General features: G+C 52.7%; 1 protein-coding gene and 1 long non-coding RNA gene across 2 annotated transcripts in view; one reads left to right on the top strand and one right to left on the bottom strand.

Annotated features, from left to right (window-relative positions):
• CREB3L1 (cAMP responsive element binding protein 3 like 1) overlaps nt 1–22,928 on the top strand; it is a 44,853-nt gene that overhangs the window by 11,056 nt on the left and 10,869 nt on the right. Inside the window, exons 2-4 of the mRNA XM_021925843.2 lie at nt 12,106–12,334; nt 19,876–20,060; nt 22,048–22,126. Of these exons, the coding sequence (XP_021781535.2) occupies nt 12,106–12,334; nt 19,876–20,060; nt 22,048–22,126 (493 nt within the window). The remainder of the gene's footprint in view (nt 1–12,105; nt 12,335–19,875; nt 20,061–22,047; nt 22,127–22,928) is intronic.
• Nucleotides 11,772–22,927, bottom strand: LOC103877499. The gene is made up of 5 exons (XR_001894784.3): nt 22,686–22,927; nt 21,391–21,442; nt 14,357–14,442; nt 12,091–12,192; nt 11,772–11,862 (listed from the first exon to the last, which is right to left on the bottom strand). It is a non-coding gene; the product is annotated as an uncharacterized LOC103877499 (long non-coding RNA).

The following is a 22,928-nucleotide window of genomic DNA, read 5'->3' as shown; positions in this document are numbered from 1 at the left end:
TGGGATTACAGGCGTGCGCTATGACACTCGGCTAATTTTTGTATTTTTAGCAGAGACGGGGTTTTGTTATGTTGGCCAGGCTGGTCTCAAACTTCTGGCCTCAAGTGATCCACCCGCCTCAGCCTCCCAAAGTGCTGGGATCACAGGTGTGAGCCACTGCACCCAGCCCTCTTAGTTATTTTAAAATTTAATTATAATTGACTATGGTCCCCTTTGCTGTTTTTATTCTGATTGTTGCTGTCATTGCCTAAAAGGAAGGCCCACAGCATTTGACAGCCCTTGCAGGAATATCCCACCTTGTCCAGCCCTGCAGAGCCCTGATCACAGGGATTTTATTTTTCTATCTGTCTCAATTCTCTGAAGATGGGAGGCTCTTTGGGTAAAGCCAAAAAGCCCCAGGACCCTTCTCAGGGCTCTTTCTGGGCAGCAGGAGAGGGATGGCCAGGAAAGGAGCAAAACCAGATCCCCAGGATGAACCCAGTGTGTGGAGTGGGGGCCCATATTTTGTATCTGGCCCTGGACTAGGTGCTGCAATGGGGCAGCAGGATCATTCCTTCAGCAACCAGTGTTGTTGTGGGTGCTTTAGAACACGGGCTCTGCGATCAGAGCTTGGGTTCAAATCCCCGCTTGACCACTTGCTAACTGAATGAACTTGGGCAAGCTACTTAACTACTCTGAGCCTCAGTGTCTCATCCATAAAGTGAGGGTACTAAGAAGACCCACTTTATCCTTTGAAACTTAAATGAGCCACTACATGCAGGGAGTTAGAGCAGTGCCTGGTACATAAATATTCACTGTTGTTATATTATGATCATTACTATTAGGCAGAGTATAGATGGGGCCCTATTTGAGACTCTGCAGAGGGTTCAAGGATGAAATCTGGCCAGGCGCGGTGGCTCATGCCTGTAATCCCAGCACTTTGGGAAGCTGAGGCAGGCAGATCACTTGAGGTCAGGGGTTCGAGACCAACCTGGACAACACAGTGAAATCCCATCTCTACCAAAAAATACAAAAATTAGCTGGACATGGTGGTCCGTTGCTGTAATCCCAGCTACTTGAGAGGCTGAGGCAGGAGAATTACTTGAACCCAGGAGGCAGAGGTTGCAATGAGCCAAGATCGTACCACTGTACTCCAGCCTGGGCAACAGAGTGAGACCCCATCTCCAAAAAACAAAAAAAAGAAACCTCTCCTTGATCCTACCCTAAAGAAGGGTAACGTTTAGAAGGATAGCTGGATCCCATTGTGTGTAATTAGAGTTCAGGGCATGATATCAACCAATGACGGAACAGTCTGTAAGTGCTATGGTAGAACAGAGAGGGAGATGACTCTTCGAGCTTGGTGATCAGGGAAGGCTTCTTGGAGGAAGCAGCATTTGAGTTGGCCCCTTAAAGGATAGGAAGAGTTAGAATGAGGAGATAAAGAACAAAACACTGCAGGCACCAGGAAAGGTATAAGCAAAGGTCCTACAGCCATGGGGACCACAGCAGATTTAAGGAGCTGGGAGTGGTCCATCCAACCAGGTTGGAGAGAAGAGAAAATGAGGGGGCTCCAGCTCTAGTGGTAAGCTGGGATCAGTTTCTGACAGTCCTTGAGTATCACGCTGGGGAGCTGGGAGTTTTTCAGCAGGCAGGAAGGAGCCAATGATAGTTCTGGGTTGTACCAGGTGATGGTCACCAGCTCCTCTGAATGGTCTCAGTGCTTGGGGCCCTGCAGTTCATCAGGGGAGTCTCAGCTGTCGCCCTGTCTGGGTGATCAGGGACTCTCCCCCAGGGGGAACAGAATTGTGGGCCCTCCCTGAGCCCAGGGCAGCTGAGGGCAGCAGCTAACTCCAGGTCTCTTCTCTCCTCTGACTTCTACCCTGTGCCCTGATGTGACTCTCACACTAGGCCAGGAGTACCAGTTCCCTTCTGGCTCCTTCATCCCCAGCACTGAGAGCCAGGCTGGCCTGGGGAGGCCCAAGGCAACTCCGCCCTTGCAGAGGGACAGGCTGTTCCTCTTCGGGGCTGAGAGCTCCAGCCTGAACCATGTCCTGGCTCCTGGCCCAACACCAGGACCCTAACAAGGTTCCCCCATCCCGTCCAATACTCCAGGACCCTCCACCATCAGACAAAGCACGTCCCTATGAACCCCAGGGGCCTAGAAGGGTCTGAACCCTCCTGAGCCCAGCCCAGCCTGGCACACTAGCTCCTTGACCCTCCCACCCATTGGCTGGGACAAGATGCCCAGAGCCCCACTCACCATCCTTCCAGCCCTGCCCTCTGCCGCCCCAAGGCCTTCACCCCTTTCTCTCCAGGGCTGCAAATCAGTTCCACATTTGGGATCTGGCATGCACTATCTGCTCAGAACTCTCTCCTCCCAGTTAGCTCCCATCTCCCTCCACCCCACAAGTTCAGTCCCTGGGGTCTGCGGGAGGGGAAGGGCTCCTGCCTCTGACAATCCCTTCAGAGGACTGAGAGGGAGCCTGACTGTGGCACCGTGCCAGAGGGACGGTGGACAGGAGGCCTCCCAGGGAGAGATGAAAGAGGAGGAGCCAAGGGGGTGGGCGGAGGCAAAGCTAGAGCAAGCAAGGGGACGACGGGTTGGGGGTGGGGAGGGAAGGAAGGTGGTAGTTCCCAGCTCAGCACATTCCTGAGACATCTGGACGCACTGGAAGGGCCCCAGCTGGCCTGCATGACTGTGGCTCTAGCTTCTCTACTCTGTGATGTCAGGACCCAGCACTCCCCACTCCCCTCAGTGTCCCACTGGCCTGGGGGCCATTTGGGGCTGAGTACTGGGGTCTCTTCCCCAGACCCCTGACCCTCAGTGAGCAAGAAGGAGGCCCCTGGGCAATGGAGGAAATGCCTGCCACAGAGGTGGGCCTGGACATGGGGGTAGGAGGGAGGCACTGAAGACCCAGTGGTTTGCCCATCCGACTGACTCAAGGAAAAGTGTGCCTTTGGGCTGGTGTCAGTTCTTCTTTCCTCCTTGGAAGGGAGATAGAGACAAATGAATGACTCTGGAAATGGCTGCTTACCTTGGGCTGTGTGACCCTGGGCAAGTGTACTCCCATCCCCAGCTCTCGGTTTTCCTCATCTGTAATAATAACAGCTACATTTAATGAGAGCCTTCCTCCTGTATGTCCTGCATTATATAAAGCACTTTACAATTGTTATCTCATTTAATCCTCACAGCAACCTGGTGGGGTGGGTATGAATGTTCCCATTTTATACTCAGGACTGAGGCTTAGAGAGGTTAAGTAACTTGTCCAAAGCCTGCACAGTGTGTAGGAGAACCAGGATTAGAACCAGGTCTGTCTGACTCCCTTGCTCATAACCGTTGAACTGCTTTGCCTCTGCACATAAGAGCGGGTGGACTTACTGATGCCAAAATTCCTTTCTGCTCGAAAATTGTAATGATTTCTTTTGGCCATTGCGGGGCTCTTCAAGAAGGGCAAGGGCAGGCATTAGTCACCTACTGGGTGGGGGAAGGAAGGCAGAGACAGCTGGCTTTGAAGCATCGGGTGGGTCAAGAGTCTTTGGTGGTCTCCTCCCATGGAGGCCCAGAGAGCTCCAGACCCCAGGGACTGGAGTCATTAGCCTAATCCCCAGCTGAGCCCGGGGGTCCCACACCTTCCCTGAAAGAAGAGAGTAAATAAGGAGAGAGAATACCACTCCTTCCAAAAATAAAACCTGAGGACAACTCAGACAGGCCAGGACCGCTGAGGATGTCAGAGGCCGAATGCTGAGTACACTGAGGAGAGGGGAGGCCAAGGGAATTCCAGCCAGAGCGAGGCGGTAGGCTCCAGGCGAGGAGGGCCTTCCAGCTGGCCAGAGGCCGGGAGAGCAGCCCTAACAGGTTGGCCACTGTGTTCTGTTTATACCCTTAGCCCTGACTGGGTCTGGGGGGGACAGCGATTCTAGCACTGAGTGGAGCCTGTGCTTCCCAGGTACCTGGTCTGGCTAGGGCTTAAGAATAGAAAGGCTTGGGGCAGGAAGAACAACCCGGAGAATGGGTACAGCGGCCCCACTAGGGAGGAGCCGAGGGAAGGAATCCAAACACATGGAAACTCTGCCTGGGGCAGAAGCAAGCTGGCATCAGAGCAAGATTCGGGATGGTCATTCCTGGAGGCTCTCTGCTGCAGAAAACAGGGCCTGAGTCCATAAGCTATCTGACACACTCCTTCATTCACACACTCATCCAGTCGGTCAGTCACTCAGCAAACGCCTGAGCACCCACTGTGTGCTGGGACCAATGCTAGGCTTTGCAGATTTGGACAAGAATTGGACACAGCAAGACATAGAGGCAATACGGCTGGATCATTTGAAGCTATACCAAGGAACTTGCACTCTATCCTAAGAGTAGAAGGAAGCCATATTCATTGATGGCTCCCTACTACCCTTAGGATAGAGTACCCTTGGGATAGAGTACAAGTTCCTCATCGATGGAGCAGAGAAATGACACAGTGACTTCTAAGTTTTAGAAGATCCTTTTTTTAGAGACAGGGTCTTGCTCTGTTGCCCTGGCTGGACTGTAGCAGTGTAATCATAGCTCACTGCAGTCTCAAACTTCTGGGCTCAAGTAATCCTCCTACCTCAGCTCCCTGAGTGACTGGGATTACCCACCACACCTGGCTAATTTTTTTTAATTTTTTGTGTGTGGAGATGGGATCTCGCTATATTGCCCAGGCTGACCTCAAACTCCTGGCCTCAAGCAATCTTCCCACCTTGGCCTTCCAAAGTGGTAGGATTACAAGTGTGAGCCCCCTTGACTGGCCTAGAAGATCTCTCTTGATGTAACGTGGAGGATGCTCTGGAGAGGGATCAGAGTTCGAGGCTTGGACTTACCTTCATAGTCACACCATTGGTCAGAAAGCCTTTTAAGAGCAGGAATTGGATCTTGTTCATCTCTGTATCCACAAAGCTGGGCACCCAGTAGGTGCTGAGTAAATACTGAATGAATGCATGAATGATGAATAAATGAATGTGACTAGATGCCCTTATTCTCCAGAGGCCCCTGGCGCCAACCCTGGCACTCGATTTCCAGTGTCCTAAGCTGTCCTGCAGGGTTCCCCTGCCTATAGACCAGCGTCTCCAGCAGCCAGACCGTAGGCTGCTGTGCCCTCGGAGGTGCCAGACAGAGCTAATCCCAGCCCTGGGCGGCGGCACTCACTGCCATCGCTTCCTCCTGCCCAGACAGTGCCTGGTGCCCGCCCCAGGGTTGGGCCACAGCGCATGGGCCGCCTGGTGAGAAGATGCCAGGGGCTGGCTGGGAAACTGAGGAAGCTATGGCCTGACCACAGCAAGGTTACCAGTGTCAGGAGGGGCAATGGAAGGGCCAGACTAACAGGGCTAGGGGACTGCAGAGAATACACACCCTCCCCAGGACTCTGCTCTGCCTTGAAGTAGCCTGTGGCTGGCACCTGCCTGCTAATTCCTCTTTCCTTCCTTTCTCCAGCACACACTGGCAACAGAAAGTTCAGTCCCCATGTTGACGCTTTCTTCAGTCCCAGCCCTCACTGTCCCAGCCCCATGCAAGCCTGGGGCTCCCAAATCTCCCTCACTGGTGTTCACATGACTCAGTCATCTCAGGCACTGAGATGCTGGCTTGTCGACACCAACATTTAGTTCTGTGGTCATGTGAGATGGTGTGTGTGTGAGAGCGAGTATGCGTGACCATGTCTGTGTGATCCTGTGTCTGGGGTGACTTCGCATGTGCGTGAGCGTAGGGGTGTGAATCACTGTCTGATCACATCTGATGAGTGTGTCTTGTTGAGTTTGCATTCACACCTGACAGTGTCAGCCTATGTGACTCTGTGAGGGTGTCTGTATGTGTGATAGCGCCTGTACAAGGCTGCACATGGAACTGTCTGAATGTGTCGATGGGTGTACTTTTCACTATGTGGTGTCGGAGATGTGGTGTTTCCCTGTGTACGAAGGAACCCCTCAGCCCACATCTGTGTAGCATGTGCACATGCGTGCATGCACACACACACACACACAGAAGTATTTCTGCTTATTTGGACTTGTGCTCTGTGGTGAACAGTTTGGTAGGGGAAAATATGAAACTTCAGCAGCCGCCTTCCTTAGGCCTGTGGGGACTGGGGGCTGAGAGTGAGGTTGGAGGTTGGAACAACGTGCTCCCTTAACCCCCATACTCTGCCAGGAAGACTCTGGGAGGGACTGGCTCCAGGAACCAGGAGAACTGTTTTCTCACCGTCCAGTCCCCAAAAGGCCAGGGCAGAGGAAAAAGGCCCACGTTCTGAAGACTAATTCACTTTTCTAGACCCCTCCCAACCGCGCTTCCATAGAGACACAGAGTGTAACAGATGAGGAAACCGAGGCCAGGAGAGGAGACACCTGCCACTGCCCAGGTCTCAGAGCAGACCTGGGTCTTGAATTAGGGCCTCCAGAGTTTCAGTTCAGTGCATTTTCTCCTTCACAGGGTGGCTTTAGCTCTGGGAGGGCAAGGCCTGGGTCTCTTAGGACCCCCACATACTGGATGGCAATGCTTAAGGACAGGGTGGGTCTGCTGACAACTGGGGACCCAAAGGGCCCACCTCCTCTCCCTGTTCTCACTGCCCCCCGGCCCCCCAGGCACAGCAGTGACTCAGACTGAAGGCCCTTCAGCTTGAAATAGGGACAACTTTCTAGTGACCACGAGGCAAGTAACCGTCCGGGAATGTATGGGTCAGTGTGTTGGGGTGTGTGGGGGGAGGTCTGTGGGCCCCAGCCTGCGGGGGGGAAAGAAAGGGGGAAATGTGAGAGGCCTCTCCTCCCATCTCTCCCTAGCTCTCACTCTCTCGGAAGGAATGTCCGGGCTCAGGATTCCCCCCCAACCCCTTATCCCACAGCTCAGCCTGGACCCACTCCGGTCTCCTCCCTCCTTTCCCCAAGCACAGACTGAACCAGCCTGGGCCGGGGGAGGGGCAGAAGTCAGGAATGGGGGTGCAAGCGCCAAGGAGCCAGGGGCCTGAGGGAAAGGGGCGCGCTGAGGCTGCTTCTGGTTAGGGAGACCCTTCTCCTACACCAACCCCAGCAGGCAGCTGCGCCCCTAGAGCTTTACCCTGTCTCTGCACTGACCTTAGGGAAGGAATTTAGGGAGGGGGAAAAACAAGGCTAGAGCCGGTACGATTACTGCCCCAGGAGAGTCCCCTCTGCCGCCACCAGAGACAGAGAACCACCAAAGCGCCCCACGGTAGGACAATTCGAGGTGAAGCTGCAAGGGGATTTAAGGCCCGGCCCGCCCTTTGACTCGGGGAGGTCGGGGAGACCCTCGGTCTCCACTTCTCCCCGCGGGGGTGGGGGCGGGGCCATGCTACTGATGACGGGTTTAGGACACCGTGAGACGGCCAGGCCATTCTGCCTCGGCCCCAGACGCAGAAGGGGTCCCATGCAGGCCCGAGCCAGTGCACCCTGCGCTCCCACAGCCGCGGGCCGTCGGCGCCGGCTAGGACCCTCCTCCGCGCGAGCCCTGCACTCCTCCGGTGCCCTCCACGCCGCCACGGGCGGCTGCTCGCAGCCTCCCGCCATTGGCCAGGAGCTCTGCAGCTCCCACCAATGAGCAGGACGGATTCCGGCGAGGGGCGGCTCCGGGTGTTCCCGGGTTAACCCTTTGTGGGCCGCTCCAGGACGGCGGCACCCGGATCCTTCTCTAAAATGTAAACGGCGGGCGGCTGAGGCCGGGCTCCAAGAGGGGGTGCAGCCGAGAGGAGGGGTACGCGGGTCTGCGAGCCGGAGAGCTCGGGAACCTCTCCTCCAAGAGAGGGAAGCCGGCGCCGGCTGCGCGTGGCAGCCGAAAAGGAGCTTATATTGGCACGACTATAGGAAAAAGTCTTTAACGAGGAGGGAAACAAATCATCATATTTCCTTCGCCGGCTTCCCACCCCCGTTGCCTGGAAAGGCACCCTTATAGGACGCTCACCCCCTGCAGAACCCTGTCGCCCTCAAAGCGTTGACACATGGCTCCCCTGACGTTCGTGGACACCCGGCCACCGACCCCTTCCTCTTGCTCCCCAATTTCCATCGGACAATCTAAACCTGAACTTTTGTGTGTGAAGTGGAGGGAGGGCTGGGTGTGGTTGGGGGTAGAGGGGACTAGGGGGCGTGCCGGAGCGGAGGAGGTCTGAGGTCTCTACAATGGGCTTTCCAGGGATGGAGCCAAGTGGATGCGGTGGAAAGAGTGAGAGGACCAGAAGGTCCCGCACGCGCCAGGGCAGCCGTGGACTTCACCAGCTCACTTTGCAGCCCCGGGCATCACCAGCTCACTCACTGTGCGTCCTGGGTAGCTGCGTTTCCCTCTCTGGACTGGAGTTTTCTCTGCTGAGAAATAGAAGGGATGGAGCGAGGCGGGGAGCGGGGGACGGGGACCATGGAGGAGCTTTCTCCGGTCCCTTCTGCCTCTAACTTGATGATAGAAACCAACCCTAACTGAGCCGCCATGAGAGGCCAGGCATCAGACGGAACCAGGGCCGCAGAGCTCTCTACGGGAGTCCCTGATGGCAGTGCTCCCAGGAGGGCAAGGTGGGCCTAGGGGTGATGGGACGCGCCCACTGTCCACCCAGCACCTGAAGAAGCCCGGCGCAAAGAGGACCTGGGCGTCGGAGTGTCCTCCACCCCCACCCCGCCTGCCCTTTGGCCGCCCTCCCCTTCTACTTGGCTCCCGCTGCTCTGGAAGCTCCATCCTGCTGGGTTTTGGCTGCTGTTTCTAGCAGGTGGGGTGGGGGCTGCTTACACAATGGGGCCAGCTGAGCTCTCTAAGCAGTTTCCTGCGGGCACCCTAAAAGGGTCTCTGGGAAGAACCTGGGTCATCTGCCTGAGCCAAGGCCTTCAGGGAATCCAGCCCAGATCGGAGGAAGCATCTCTCCTCTCCCAGGCCCCAGGAAGGGGCTTGGCAAACCCTTATCGCCTGAGAAGCAGCTGCTGGAGAAATACCTTAGCGGCTGACTCACCGGCTCCCTCTGTTCACAGCCCCCTCCCGCTGGGCCCAACACCAGGCCTTTGAGAGACCCTAAGGGAGAGAACTGACGGAAGCGCCCCCAGCCGGCAGGCCCGGGCTCTGCGGAGGGTGTGGCTAGCGCAGCCCTGGCTGTGGCTGGCTGGGTGGTTGGGGGGTGGTTATACCCTGTAAATGGCCTCTGTCTGGGATCACAGTGATTCTTAGAAACTCATTCAGCTCTGACCTCCTGGTACTGCCTCACTCCAGGTGTTGATGGACAATTGACATGCTGATGGCATTGCCATCTGGGTTACAAGGCCCTGTCCCTCATGAGCCAGGTGCTGGAAGCCAGCAGGTGAACAGGGTGCAAACTCTGCCTCAGGGCAATAACCGGACCGGGGAGGGTCTGCTACAGTTGTAGAAGGGGCAGTGAGGGATGGTGGGCGCCTCCCTGCTGTATTAGCTGTATTAGCTCCCTGGGCCTCAGTTTCTCTCTCTGTCAAATGCCAATATGCATTTGTCTTGTCTCATTGGATAATTGTGAAGATTAAATGAAATGATGCATAGGAGAGCACTTTGGGTTAAAAGCACAACAGAAATGTGGGATGATGATTGATTGCTGGCAAACTGGGAAGTGGGAGAGTACCCCCGCCAATGGGGCTTCTAAGCTCATTTGGTCCTGGATTATCTCATCAGGCTTTGTTTGGAGGGGAAGGCCAAACATTCCCCCGGCAACTCCCACCATTGGTCCCAAGCTCAGCTCAGGGACAGAGTTTAGGGGCTGCAGTTTTCATGATGACAATAACTAACGATGATTGAGTACTCACTCCATAGCAGGCACTGTTCTGTGTTTTGTATGCACAGTATTTACTCATTTTACCCTCATACTCCTATGAGGTAAGTACTAATCTAACAAAATTTTAGATCCTCATGGCAACACTATGAGGTAGGAACTATTATTTTCCCCTTACGGATAAGGAAACTGAGGCACGGAGAAGTTAAGCAACTCAGCAAGTGGTGGAGCTAGGAGTCAAAAGCACGTCTGTGGGACTCCAGAGCTCGTGATCATCTCCTACTCCATGCAGACAGACTCATGTGGCCCTGAACCTTATGCTCATACAGAAGGCTTCTCTGCTCATTACCTTCCAGATTGGAACAGGTTCCCAGTATTCCAGGCCAGAAAGGGTCAACAACTCCAGACCTTGAAGGAATCCCCTGGCACAAGCCTTTAACCACTCAGCAGGTGGGGCTCCAGGACCTAAGGCAGCCCCCCATCCCCCATCTCTTCTGACTCACCAGCAAATTCATTCATTCAATAAATAAGGAACAAACAATAGAAACATTTATTGGACAGGCACAGTGGCTTACGCCTGTAATCCCAGCACTTCGGAAGGCCAAGGTGGACAGATCACTTGAGGCCAGGAGTTTGAGACCAGCTTAGCCAACATGGTGAAACCCCATCTATACTGAAAATACAAAAAATTTAGCTCGGCATGGCGTGGTGGTGCACACCTGTAGTCCCAGCTGCTTGGGAGGCTGAGGCATGCAAATCACTTGAACCTGGGAGATGGAGGTTGCAGTGAGCCAAAATCATGCCAGTGGAATCCAGCCTGGGTGACAGAGTGAGACCCTCGCAAGCAAGACAGAAAGAAAGAGAAAGAAACATTTGTTTACACATTTATAATTCTTTAGAGAGAGAAAAATAACTTATAAGAACCTACTATATGTCAGCCACTGGGGTGCTTTATTAACAATAAGAGGCAATGTTTACTGAGTAATTACTATGTGCCAGGGACTGTTCTAAGGGCTGTACGTGGATTAACTTGTTTAATCCTCATGACAATCTCGGCAGGTAGGAACTATTAATATTACCAGCTGTGCAGAGGATAAAATGAAACAGAGAGGTTAATTGACCTTCCCAAGATTGTGGAGACCAAGATTTTTCAGACTTTTTTTTTTTTTTTTTTTTTTGAGGCGGAGTTTCACTCTTGTTGCCCAGGCTGGAGTGCAATGGCACAACCTCGGCTCACCGCAACCTCCGCCTCCCAGGTTCAAGCAATTCTCCTGCCTCAGCCTCCTTAGTAGCTGGGATTATAGGCATGTGCCACCAGGCCCAGCTAATTTTGTATTTTTAGTAGAGATGGGGTTTCTCCATGTTGGTCAGGCTGGTCTCGAACTCCCGACCTCAGGTGATCCACCCCCACTCGGCCTCCCAAAGTGCTGGGATTACAGGCGTGAGCCACTGCGCCCGGCCTGACTTTTTTGTTTCTAAGAAATATATGTTACATCATTACCAAGTACACACATGTGCGAGCACGCACACACACATAACTGATTTGTTTTTAAATTACCAGGTATTTAACTCCACTGTGTGCTGTGCACTCTGATATTTTCTACCCTTTTTTTTTTTTCTGTTTTATTTTTACTTAAAATTCTGGTCGTGACCCACTAAATTGATTTCACAACCCATTAATGAGTCACCACCCACAGTTTAAACAGCACTGAGTCATAGCTGGAAGGATGGAGGCCACCATTCGAACCTAAGTAGTAGGGCTCCAGAGCCTAACCTCTCTGTATAAAGGATGGCTTGGGAAAGGACAGAGACCCTGAAGTCTTGAGGACAGATGGGGACTGTGCTGCTGAGGGGACTGGAGGCTTCAAGAATCCCACCACCCTGCATCACTCTCTTCCCACATTCCAGCAAAAGATCACACAAAATTCACTAATATTGCCTTTGGAAAAGAAACTTGTTGGCGTAGACACACGATTGTTCTCTTACTTTGTCCTCACATCAGCCTATGAAGGAAGTAAGAAGGACTGAGAAACTGACTCACGCAGTATAAGTCATTTGACCAAGGTCACAGAGCCCAGTATCCTGTTGCCGGGTCCAGGGACTTTTTGACCCCATCCGCAGCTCACCCTTGCAGATAACGATGGTGAGGGTGGAGCTGGTGGTAGAGAGAATGGGATGACAGTGGTAATGGTCATGATGGAAATGATGAGAGTTGGTGTTGTGATGTTGGTAGTGGGGAGGTTGGTGATGTTGCTGGTATTAATGGGAATGGGCACAGTAATGGGAGGTCGCAGTGACAACGGTGGCCGTGGTGGGTGCCGCACCACCACAGTAGCACCTGCACCCCCTCCCCAAGCAAAGCTGAATTCCCTCTTCCCCTCACCTTCTCCTTCCCTAGCACTTTCCTGAGCACCTGGACCACTTCACGGAGAACATGGAGGACTTCTCCAACGACCTGTTCAGCAGTTTCTTTGATGACCCTGTGCTGGATGAGAAGAGCCCTCTATTGGACATGGAACTGGACTCCCCTACGCCAGGCATCCAGGCGGAGCACAGCTACTCCCTGAGCGGCGACTCAGCGCCCCAGAGCCCCCTTGTGCCCATCAAGATGGAGGACACCACCCAAGGTAAGAGGTGGAAGAACCTGGAGACAGCACAGGCCCAGAAGGCCCAGGAGGGAGGAAGCTCTGGGGTGACAAGAGAGTATGCCTGCAGCCTGAGACTCCCAGAGGCTCCAAGAGGAGCCACCACAAACCCCTCAGGAGGTGCTGCTCCCTGCCTTTCTGTTCTCCCTCAATTCAAAGCCACAGCAGCACTTCTCAAAAGGGTTTTTTTTGTTGACTTAAGTTAGTGGTTCACAAAGTGTGGTTCCCAGACCAGCAGCATCACCTGGGAATCTGTTAGAAATGCAGATTCTCGGGTTCCACCAAACCTGCTGAATCATAACCCTGTGGGTAGGGCCCAGCCTTCCAGGTGATTCTGATGCACACTCAGGTTTGCAAACTGCTGACTTAGAGGAGACAGGGGTAATTCAACAATGACTATGGGGCTGGGCACGGTGGCTCACACTTGTAATCCCAGCACATTGGGAGGCCGAGGCAGGTGATCACCTGAGGTCAGGAGTTCAAGACCAGCCTGGCCAATACATGGTGAAACCCCATCTCTACTAAGAAAATACAAAAACTAGCTGGGCACGCGGGCGGGTGCCTGTAATCCCAGCTACTTGGGAGGCTAAGGCAGGAGAATTGCTTGAACCCAGGAGGCGGAGGTTGCCATGAGCCAGCCAAGATCGTGCCATTGCACTCTAGCCTGGGTGACAAGAGCGAAACCCCATCTCAAAAAATAAATAAATAAAAGAAAAATTATCCAGGTGTGGTGGTGCGCTCCTGTAATCCCGGCTACTTAAGAGACTGAGGCATGAGAACTGCTTGAACCCGGGTGGAGGAGGTGTAGTGAGCCGAGATCGCACTACTGCATTCCAACCTGGGCAACAGAGTGGGACTCCTTCTCAAAACATAGTAACAATAATAATAATAACTGGCTGGGTGCAATTGCTCATGCCTGTAATCCCAGCACTCTGGGAGGCCGAGGTAGGTGGATCACCTGAGGTGAGGAGTTCAAGACCAGCCTGGCGAACATGGTAAAACCCCGTCTCTACAAAAATACAAAATTTACCCCAGCATGATGCCCTCCATCACATGGTGACTCTATTACACACTGCCTGTAAGCCCAGCTACTTGGAAGGCTGAGGCAGGAGAATCACTTGAACCCAGGAGGCGGAGATTGCAGTGAGCTGAGATTGCGCCATTGCACTCCAGCCCTGGCAACAGAGTGAGACTCCATCTCAAAAAAAAAAAAAAAAAAAAAGACTGGGTGTGGTGGCTCACGCCTGTAATCCCAGCACTTTAGGAGGCTGAGGTGGGTGGATCATTTGAGGTCAGGAGTTCCAGGCCAGCCTGGTCAACATGGTGAAACCCCGTCTCTACTAAAAATACAAAAATTAGCTGGGCATGGTGGCGGGCACCTGTAATCCCAGCTACTCCAGAGGACGAGACAGGAGAATCACTTGAACGCAGGAGGCGGAGGTTGCAGTGAGTCGAGATCAAGCCACTGTACTCCAGCCTGGGTGACAGAGCGAGACTCTTGTCTCAATAATAATAATAATACCATCCTGACTAACACAGTGAAACCCTGTCTCTACTAAAAATACAAAAAAAGAAAAAAAAATTAACCAGGTGTGGTGGTAGGTGCCTGTAATCCCAGCTACTCAGGAGGCTGAGACAGGAGAATGGTATGAACCTGGGAGGCGGAGCCTGCCGTGAGCTGAGATCGCACCACTGCACTCCAGCCTGGGCGACAGAGCAAGACTTTGTCTCAAAATAATAACAACAATAATAATAATAAGCTGTAGACAAGACTCTAGAACTTCACCGCCTCCTCATACTTGATGTCCTCTGAGACGCTATTTGGGAGAGATTCCTGTACCCTCTTTTATTCCTGAAGGTAGCATTCTCTAAAGCTCCCTTCTCCCCCTAACTCCATCCTTTAAGGCAAAGAGCACCCTGAGTTCTTCCACTCAGGTAATCAGCATTCAAGACCCACATTGTGCCCCACTTAGAAATGGTCCCTTTGGGCATTTCCTCAAATACCGGTGGTTTCAAATCCTGGCTCTGTCGCTTTTGGCTGGGTGATCATAGACATGCCGCTTAACCTCTGCAATCCTCAGTATCTATATCTACAAATGCAAATAACAATAAACATTTCTATAGCACTATCCAGTCTACAGATTGCCTTCATGTTAATTATCACATTTATTTCTCATGACTGACAGGTGAGGTTGTAATCACGTTCATCATAATCCCCATGTGACCGATAAGAAAACTGAGACTTAGCCAGGTGCAATGGCTCATGCCCGTAATCCCAGCACTTTGGGAGGCTGAGGCGGGTGGATCACGAGGTCAGGAGATTGAGACCATCCTGGATAACATGGTGAAACCCCATCTCTACTAAAAATACAAAAATTCACCAGGCATGGTGGCGTGCGCCTCTAATTCCAATTATTCAGGAGGCTGAGGCAGAACTGCTTGAACCCGGGAAGCAGAAGTCGCAGGGAGCTGAGATTGTGCCACTGCACTCCAGCCAGGGCGACAAAGCAAGATTCCGTCTCAAAAAAAAAGACAAAAATGAAAACTGAGACTTCACAAAAGCTCAGTTGTCTAGGTCACACCCACAGTAAAATGCAGAACAGAAACATAAGAGCACACCCTGATTCTCAACCGCAAACCCTTGCCACCACCACATTTGCCAGTCATGAAGGGCAGCCAGGGCTATTGGGTTGGGATCCAAAGGGCATTGGTGTGCATCCCTGTGTCTCCACCAGCCGCTGGGTGATCTTGGGCAAGTTACCTAATCTCTCTGGGCCTCTGTTTCCTCAATGATAAAATGAAAATAATATATACCTTGAGAGTTCTGGTCAGGCTTAAAAGAATATATACACAAAGTACCCTGCTAAGTGCCCAGCACATAATATATATACCAATAATTAGCAGCAGCCAAGTGCAGTGGCTCATGCCTGTAATCCCAGCACTTTGGGAAGCCGAGGCAGGAGGATTGCTTGAGTCCAAGAGTTCAAGACCAACCTAGCCAACAGGTGAAATCCTGTCTCTACTAAAAATACAAAAATTAGCTGAGAGCGGAGGCGTGCGCCTATAATCCCAGTTGCTCAGGAGGCTGAGGCAGGAGAATCACTGGAACGCAGGAGGCGGAGGTTGCAGTGAGCCAAAATCATGATACTGTACTCCAGCCTGGATGACAGAGTGAGACTCTGTCTCAAAAAAAAATAATAATAATAATTAGTGACTATTTTCATTGTGCACATAGAAGTCCTATGAATACTATGTGGGGGGGCCAGGCATGCTGAGTCACACCTACAATCTCAGCACTTTGGGAGGCCGAGGTGGGAGGATTGCTTGAGCTCAGGAGTTTGAGACCAACCTGGGCGACATAGCAAAACACCTTCTCTACAAAATTAAAAATTAAAAAATTAGCAAGGCATAGTGGCACATGCCTGTAGTCCCAGCTGCCTGACAGCCTGAGGCAGGAGGATATCTTAAACCCCAGAGGTCAAGGCTGCAGTGAGCTATGATGGCACCACTGCACTCCAGCCTGGGAGACAGAGCAAGACCCTGTCTCAAAAAGAAAAACAACAACAACAACAAAAAGAAAACACTATGGGTGCTTGTAACAATGAACAGTGTTCTTTTTTTGAGTCGAGTCTCGCTCTGTTGCCCACGCTGGAGTGCAGTGGCGCAATCTCGCTCACTGCAAGCTCCGGCCTCCCCGGTTCACGCCATTCTCCTGCCTCAGCCTCCCCGAGCAGCTTGGGACTACAGGCCCGCCACTCGCTAATTTTTTTTGTATTTTTTAGTAGAAACGGGTTTCACTGTGGTCTGACCTGACTCAGATTCGCCTTCCGCCGCCTCCCAAAGTGCTGGGATTACAGGCGTGGAGCCACCACACCCGGCGGTCAGTGTTCTTATCTTATTCCTCTTTTCCCTCTAACGGACCCGGTCTTGAGTGAGTGTCTTAATTTTCTCACCTGTTAAATGGGGAGAACAATGGTGCCTGCCCCCAGAGAGTTGGTGGGAGGAGTAAAGAAGCTCATGTGCCCGGGCGTGTGGTTCACGTCTGTAATCCCAGCACTTTGGGAGACCAAGGAGGGCGGATCACCTGAGGTCAGGAGTTCAAGGCCAGCCTAACCAACATGGAGAAACCCTGTCTCTACTAAAAGTACAAAATCAGCCGGGAGTGGTGGCTCATGACTGTAATCCCAGCTACTCGGGAGGCTGAGGCAGTAGAATCAGTGAACCCAGGAGGCAGAGGTTGCAGTGAGCTGAGATCATACCATTGCACTCTAGCCTGGGCAACAAGAGCAAAACTCCATCTCAAAGAAAAAAAAAATAGAAGTTCATGTGTGTCAAGGGCTTAGAGCTGTGCTCAGCACAAGAAGTGTGAGCTGCGTCTGATGGTCTTTGAGATCCCCCAGGGTCAAAGACAAACCTTTGTGCCTCCCCCCAGACCCCATGAGGGCAGGGACATCCACCCCTCTTAGATCAGCCCTGCAACTCCTCAGCCACCCCAAGTCTTTTTTTTATTATTAATTTTTTTGGGGGTCAGGGTGACAGGGTCTTATTCTGTCACCCAGGCTAGGGTACAGTGTTGCGATCTTGGCTCATCACAGTCTCAACCTCCTGGCCTCAAGTGATCCTCCCGCCCCAGCCTCCCAAATTGCTGAGATTACAGGAGTGAGCCACCACACCCGGCTCCCAAGTCTATTTTTAAAGCAATTTGTCTGTGGGCCCTTTGCAGGGGGCAGCTTCCCGGAGGCCGGTGGCCTGGCCCTGTAATTTAGGAAGACTGTGGGTATTCCTGGAGCCCACGGGCAGCCTGTGGCCCAGAGCTGGGGCACTCAGGCTCCCAGCAGGGTGGGGCCTGGCCTCCAAGATGGCCAATCAGCCACTACCCCCTCTCCCCCGCCACAGCAGGCCCCAAAGTCCAGAGTCCCCTCCAGCCCCACCTCAAATGTTGGCTCCCCTCCCCTCTCCCCTGTCTTACCCAATGCTTCAATGGTTGACAGGCAGTGGGGCCACCGTGAACAGGGCTGACTTAGGGTGGAAGAATGTGGGCATCCATCAGGAAAAGGGGTGAGGCCTGCCAACCCTATTGCCCAGGTGAAACCAAGAGGCCCACTAAGTGGGCAGGAGGTGGGTTCTTCTCTCAGGAAATCTAAGCCTCACCTCTCACTCCTCCCCACCGCCGCCCCCTCCGCCCACCACATACCCCGAGTCACCAGGTCCTGTGGATGCTTCCTTCTAAATCTGTTCCCTCCTCTCCATCACAACTGTCACTGCCTTTGCTCAGGCCTCCCCTTCTCTCTCCTGGCCGATTTCAACACCTCCTGCAGTTCTCCCTGCCTCCATCTTGCCTGCAGCCAGTCCAGTCCCCACAGGAGGGCAGAGTGATTATATATATATACATATATACACACACACACACATATATACACACACACACACACACACACATATATATATATATATTTTTTTTTTTGAGACGGAGTCTCGCTCTGTCGCCCAGGCTGGAGTGTAGTGGCGTGATCTCAGCTCACTGTAAGCTCCGCCTTCCAGATTCACGCCATTCTCCTGCCTCAGCCTCCCAGGTAGCTGGAACTACAGGCGCCCGCCACCACACCCGGCTAATTTTTTGTATTTTTAGTAGAGACGGAGTTTCACCTTGTTAGCCAGGATGGTCTCGATCTCCTGACCTCATGATCCACCCATCTCGGCCTCCCAAAGTGCTGGGATTACAGGCCTGAGCCACCACGCCCGGCCATATTTTTTTAATTGATTTAATTTTAGAGACAGGGTCTCACTCTGTCACCCAACTGGAGTGTAGTCGTCTGATCATAGTTCATTGCAGCCTTGAACTCTTGGGCTCAAGCGATCCTCCTGCCTCAGCCTCCCAAAGCTGGGATTATGCACCCAGCCATAATCTTTCTTAAAATTTCAAATTTGGGCCAGGTACAATGGCTCACGCCTGTAATCCCAGCACTTCAGGAGGCTGAGGCGGGTGGATCACTTGAGCTCAGGAGTTCGAGACCAGCCTGGGCAACATCAGGAGACCTCATCTCTACAAAGAAATACAAAAATTAGTTAGGCATGGTGGCATGTGCCTGTAGTCCCAGTTACTTAGGAGGCTGAGGAGGGAGAATCAATTGAGCCAGGAAAGTCAAGACTGCAGTGACTCATGATGGCACCACTGCACTCCAGCCTGGGCGAATGAGTGAGATCCTGTCTCAGTAAAAAAAAAAAAAAAACAAAAGCAAACAAACAAAAAAAAACACCTTAAAAAAATTATAAATTTGAGCACATGCAAAACTCTTCGGTGGCTCCCCATTTGCTTTAGGATAAAGTCACATATCTGAACTAACCCAGCCTCCAAGGCCAAGTCACCCCCACTCGCCTCTCTGACCCCATCTTCCACTCCCCTTTGCATTCCAACTTTGCTAAACTGCTTGTGACTCTTCCTATATCTGGCACTAACTACGGTATATTCAGTATTTACAAATAACAATAGCTGTATTTGAACACTGGCTTGTGTTTATTGAACATACTGCTTTTTTCTTTTTTTTCCAAGACCAGGTCTCATCATGGAAATGGAAGTGCAGTGGCGCAATCTTGTCCACTGCAGCCTCGCCTCCCAAACAGATTGTGGTCTCTCTCTCTTTTTTTTTTTTTTTTTTTTTGAGACAGAGTCTCCCTCTGTGCCTAGGCTGGAGTGGTCTGCGATCTCGGCTCACTGCCAGCCTCTGCCTCCCGGGTTCAAGCCCGGTTCTCCCTGCCTCGCCTCCCCGGTAAGCGGACTACAGGCCGCATTCACCACCACAACTGGCTAATTTTTTGTATTTTTTAGTAGAGGCAGACTTTCCTGCCATGTTTGATGGGGCTGGTCTTGATCTCCTGGACTCAAGCAATCGCTGCGGGGCAGGGGCTGGGGTGACACTGCCTGGCCATCAGTGATTCTCCCACCTCAGCCTCCTGAGTAGCTGGGATTATAGGCACACACCACCACACCCAGCTAATTTTGTGTGTGTGTATTTTTGGTAGAGGCGAGTTTGCAGCCATGGTTCCGGGCTGGTTCTGATTCACCAGATACAAGCGTTCTGCCTGTCTTGACTTTCCAAAGTGCTGGGATTACAGGAGTGAGCCACGGCGCCCAGCCTGAACATTTGCTTCTCACCAGTGTTAAGTGTCTTATGTACATTATACTACTTAAGCCTCAGAATTCTCTACTAGGTTCTTTCCCCATTTTACAGATGAAGAAGCTCAGGCTCAGAGAGGTTAAGCAACTAGCCTAAGGTCACACAGCCAATCAAGAGGAGTGTGAATCTGGTGCCCAAGCTCATTCTGTAAGCTGCTGAATGAAGAGGATGTCCTCCCCTCTTCTGGCCCCAGACAATTCCCCCTCACCTCACAACCACCCTCTTTCCTGCCTGCCCCTGGTATACCCCAACAGCTCTCTTCAGTTCAGCCTAGAGCAGCTCCCAGGGGGCAGGCAGGGGACTGAGACCTCTGCCCTGGAGTCCCCTGAGCCTTTCCCCTTCCCCTAGACGTGGAGCATGGAGCGTGGGCGCTGGGACACAAACTGTGCTCCATCATGGTGAAGCAGGAGCAGAGCCCGGAGCTGCCCGTGGACCCTCTGGCTGCCCCCTCGGCCATGGCTGCCGCGGCCGCCATGGCCACCACCCCGCTGCTGGGCCTCAGCCCCTTGTCCAGGCTGCCCATCCCCCACCAGGTGAGCCTGGGGACAGTTTGTAAGGGCTGAGGGAGGGAGGAGGGCTGGTGGGTCTGCGGGAAGAGTTGCCCAAAGCCCTGTGCCCCAGGGCTCTGTGAACAGGAAGACATGAGCCTCAGGGCTGAGGGTGGGAAGCCTCAGCCCAACCCAGGCCTCCGCCTGCTCCACTGGCTGCCCCTTCACCATCCTACAACAGGCACAAGCCACAGCCCCCTTGGAGTAACAAAGGCTCTCGCCTGTGCAGAAAAAGACAACTTGCAGGGCTCCAGGCAGGGCTGGCATCAGGAGCCCAGTCCAGGGTCTCAGAGGTAGAGACAGCCCAGGCTGATGACTTTTCTCAAAGCTTCAGGATTTTTAAAAAAGAAAGACCAAAATGGAAATTACAAAAAAAAAAAAAAAAAGTGTGCTATATTCCAATTGTTTACATTTATGAGATTAATATTTTTAACCCACACTCTCAGGCTGAACTCCCACCTCCACGAATGTGTAGATGACAGCATTCAGCTATAAACCCAAGACCCCTCTGGGAATGTGAACCCCAGACCCCTGGCTCCTAGCCGAGGCCCTGCCTGAGTCCCAACTCGGAGCCTCCTCTGTGTTCTGGGCACATTCCGTGTCCTCCTTCTCTGTAAAATGGGCTTATGAACCCCCTAAGGTGCCTCTAGCCCTAGGATTCCACAGGATGAGCAGCATCTTAAAATCCCTAGATGGGAACGTGGCTGGCCCTGCCCCCTGCTGGCCACACGGCTCACTTGCTCAAACTGTAGGTGGCCGAAGCAAGAAAGGTCAGCCCCTGTCTGCCCCACCACAGACCCATGGGATCAAGGGTTGGTGGCAAATATGCAGGATCTTTTGAAACCGTCTCCCAGACTGGTTCTGAGACTCCTCAGGCCTTGCCAAAGGAGTGACAGCAGCAGCAGCCAGAGGCGAGGAGGCTTCAGACAGGGAAACTGAGGCTCAAGGGGTTAAGCAATTTGCCCTAAATCATGCAGTTAGAAGCAACTGACCTGCCTTCCAAATTCGGCCTGCCAGACCCTGAAGCCCACACAGGTGAGGTCATAACCCCTAGTAGAAGGCACAGGAGCTGGCATTGTCAACAGTGAGTTCTCTGCACCACAGTCCCCTCTCACTCGAGGGATCAGCTGGGATGTGGACCAAGGAATCTCCAAGGTCCCTGCCAACTTGAACTTTCTGGGATTCTTACTCATCAGCCCACATTCTGGATTCTGCGTCCCACCCACAATATCACGATCTTCTCTCTGGGGCTGCAGCCCAGGGCCTGAAATCCAGCCCCCAACACCATGCCTTCCTCAGAGAGGGCACCACTTACATGCATGTCGGTAGTCGCGTGTACAAAGCCATGCATGTTCTTGAAGTCCTTTCTGGAACCACAAGTCAGAATAGAAATAAAGAGAAATGCATGTTTGTTAAAAATGTCCATCTGATTCTATCAAGCCCTTGCTTCAAATCCATTAGGAGCTCTCATTGCCTCCAACTTCTTTGTCTGGATTCTACTTCTATTTATACCCCGGGACTCATTTCAGACTTTGACTTCTCAGGGAGCGTCCTTGGAGCCCCCAGCCAATTAATGCCTCCTTCTTTTGTACTATGGCTACCAGCCATTGAACAGCTACACTATTCCAGACATTACCTCTTGTTCTTGTCCTCATGGCAACCCACATACCAAAGCCTGTGTGGCCTTCACAGTTGGTGTGGAAGGTGGCCCCACCCTCAGAGGCTCACCTTCTCTGAGCTTAAGGTCTGAGCTACATTACTTGGCCACCAGTCCTTTCTCTTAGGTGTAACTTGGCTTCCCTAGGCTCAAGAACTTGCCTCTGTTCCCTTGCAGCTGTGCCCAGAACTCCAAGCCCAGCCACTTCCCCAACTGTGCAGGGCAGGCCACCAGACTTAAGGAGGAGGTGGGTAGATGGCATGGTGGGGACAGACCCAGGGGCAGCTAATGGAGCTGGGCTTGTCTGTTCCTCAGGCCCCAGGAGAGATGACTCAGCTGCCAGTGATCAAAGCAGAGCCTCCGGAGGTGAACCAGTTCCTCAAAGTGACACCCGGTAGGTGTCCAGGGGAAGGGCTCTTCCCCTCCAGTCCTGGGCAGATAGCATCCCTAGTTCCTTGGTTCAGCCCACCCCTGTCTCTTAACAACCCCGCCTCCAGAATATCCTCTCCACCCTGCCCTACCCACTCTCCCTCCATCCATGCCCGCTCTTCGTCCAGTCCTCTTCTTTTTTTTTTTTTTTTTTGAGATGGAGTCTCACTCTGTCACCCAGGCTGGAGTGCAGTGGCGCGATCTCGGCTCACTGCAACCTCCCCATCCCAGGTTCAAACAATTCTCCTGTCTCAACCTCCTGAGTACTTGGGATTACAGGTGCCCACCACCACACCTCGGTAATTTTGTATTTTTTTAGTAGAGACAGGGTTTCGCCATATTGGTCAGGCTGGTCTCGAACTCCTGACCTCAGGCGATCCACCTGCCTCAGCCTCCCGGAGTGCTGGGATTACAGGTGTGAGCCACTGCACCTGGCCTTCATCCAGTCCTCTTCTTGCCCAATCTACTGCTGCCATCACTCCTGCTTGCCCAGCCTGACCCTATGAGAGAAAGGCCCCACTCACCTTGCTGAGCTGGAGCTTAGTGACCTTCTGGAGTTGCTGAGGTTAAGACCCTGAACCCTGTGAAGTCAGAGGTCGGGGAGGACCTCCCAATAATTCAGCTCCTATGATGTCTACACCAAAGGCGAGCCGTAAAGGAGCTGGGCCTCTGTGGTGTCAGATGAGGCAGCACCCAGGAATTGGCTACCTGGATGTCAACTGTCTTTCTGACACTGCAGAGGGGCTTCTGATGTCACAGCTGAGGCC

The sequence above is a fragment of the Papio anubis genome, chromosome 12 (assembly GCF_008728515.1).
Source record: "Papio anubis isolate 15944 chromosome 12, Panubis1.0, whole genome shotgun sequence".
NCBI lineage: Eukaryota > Metazoa > Chordata > Mammalia > Primates > Cercopithecidae > Papio > Papio anubis.
This window is presented reverse-complemented; position numbering and strand designations above follow the sequence as displayed.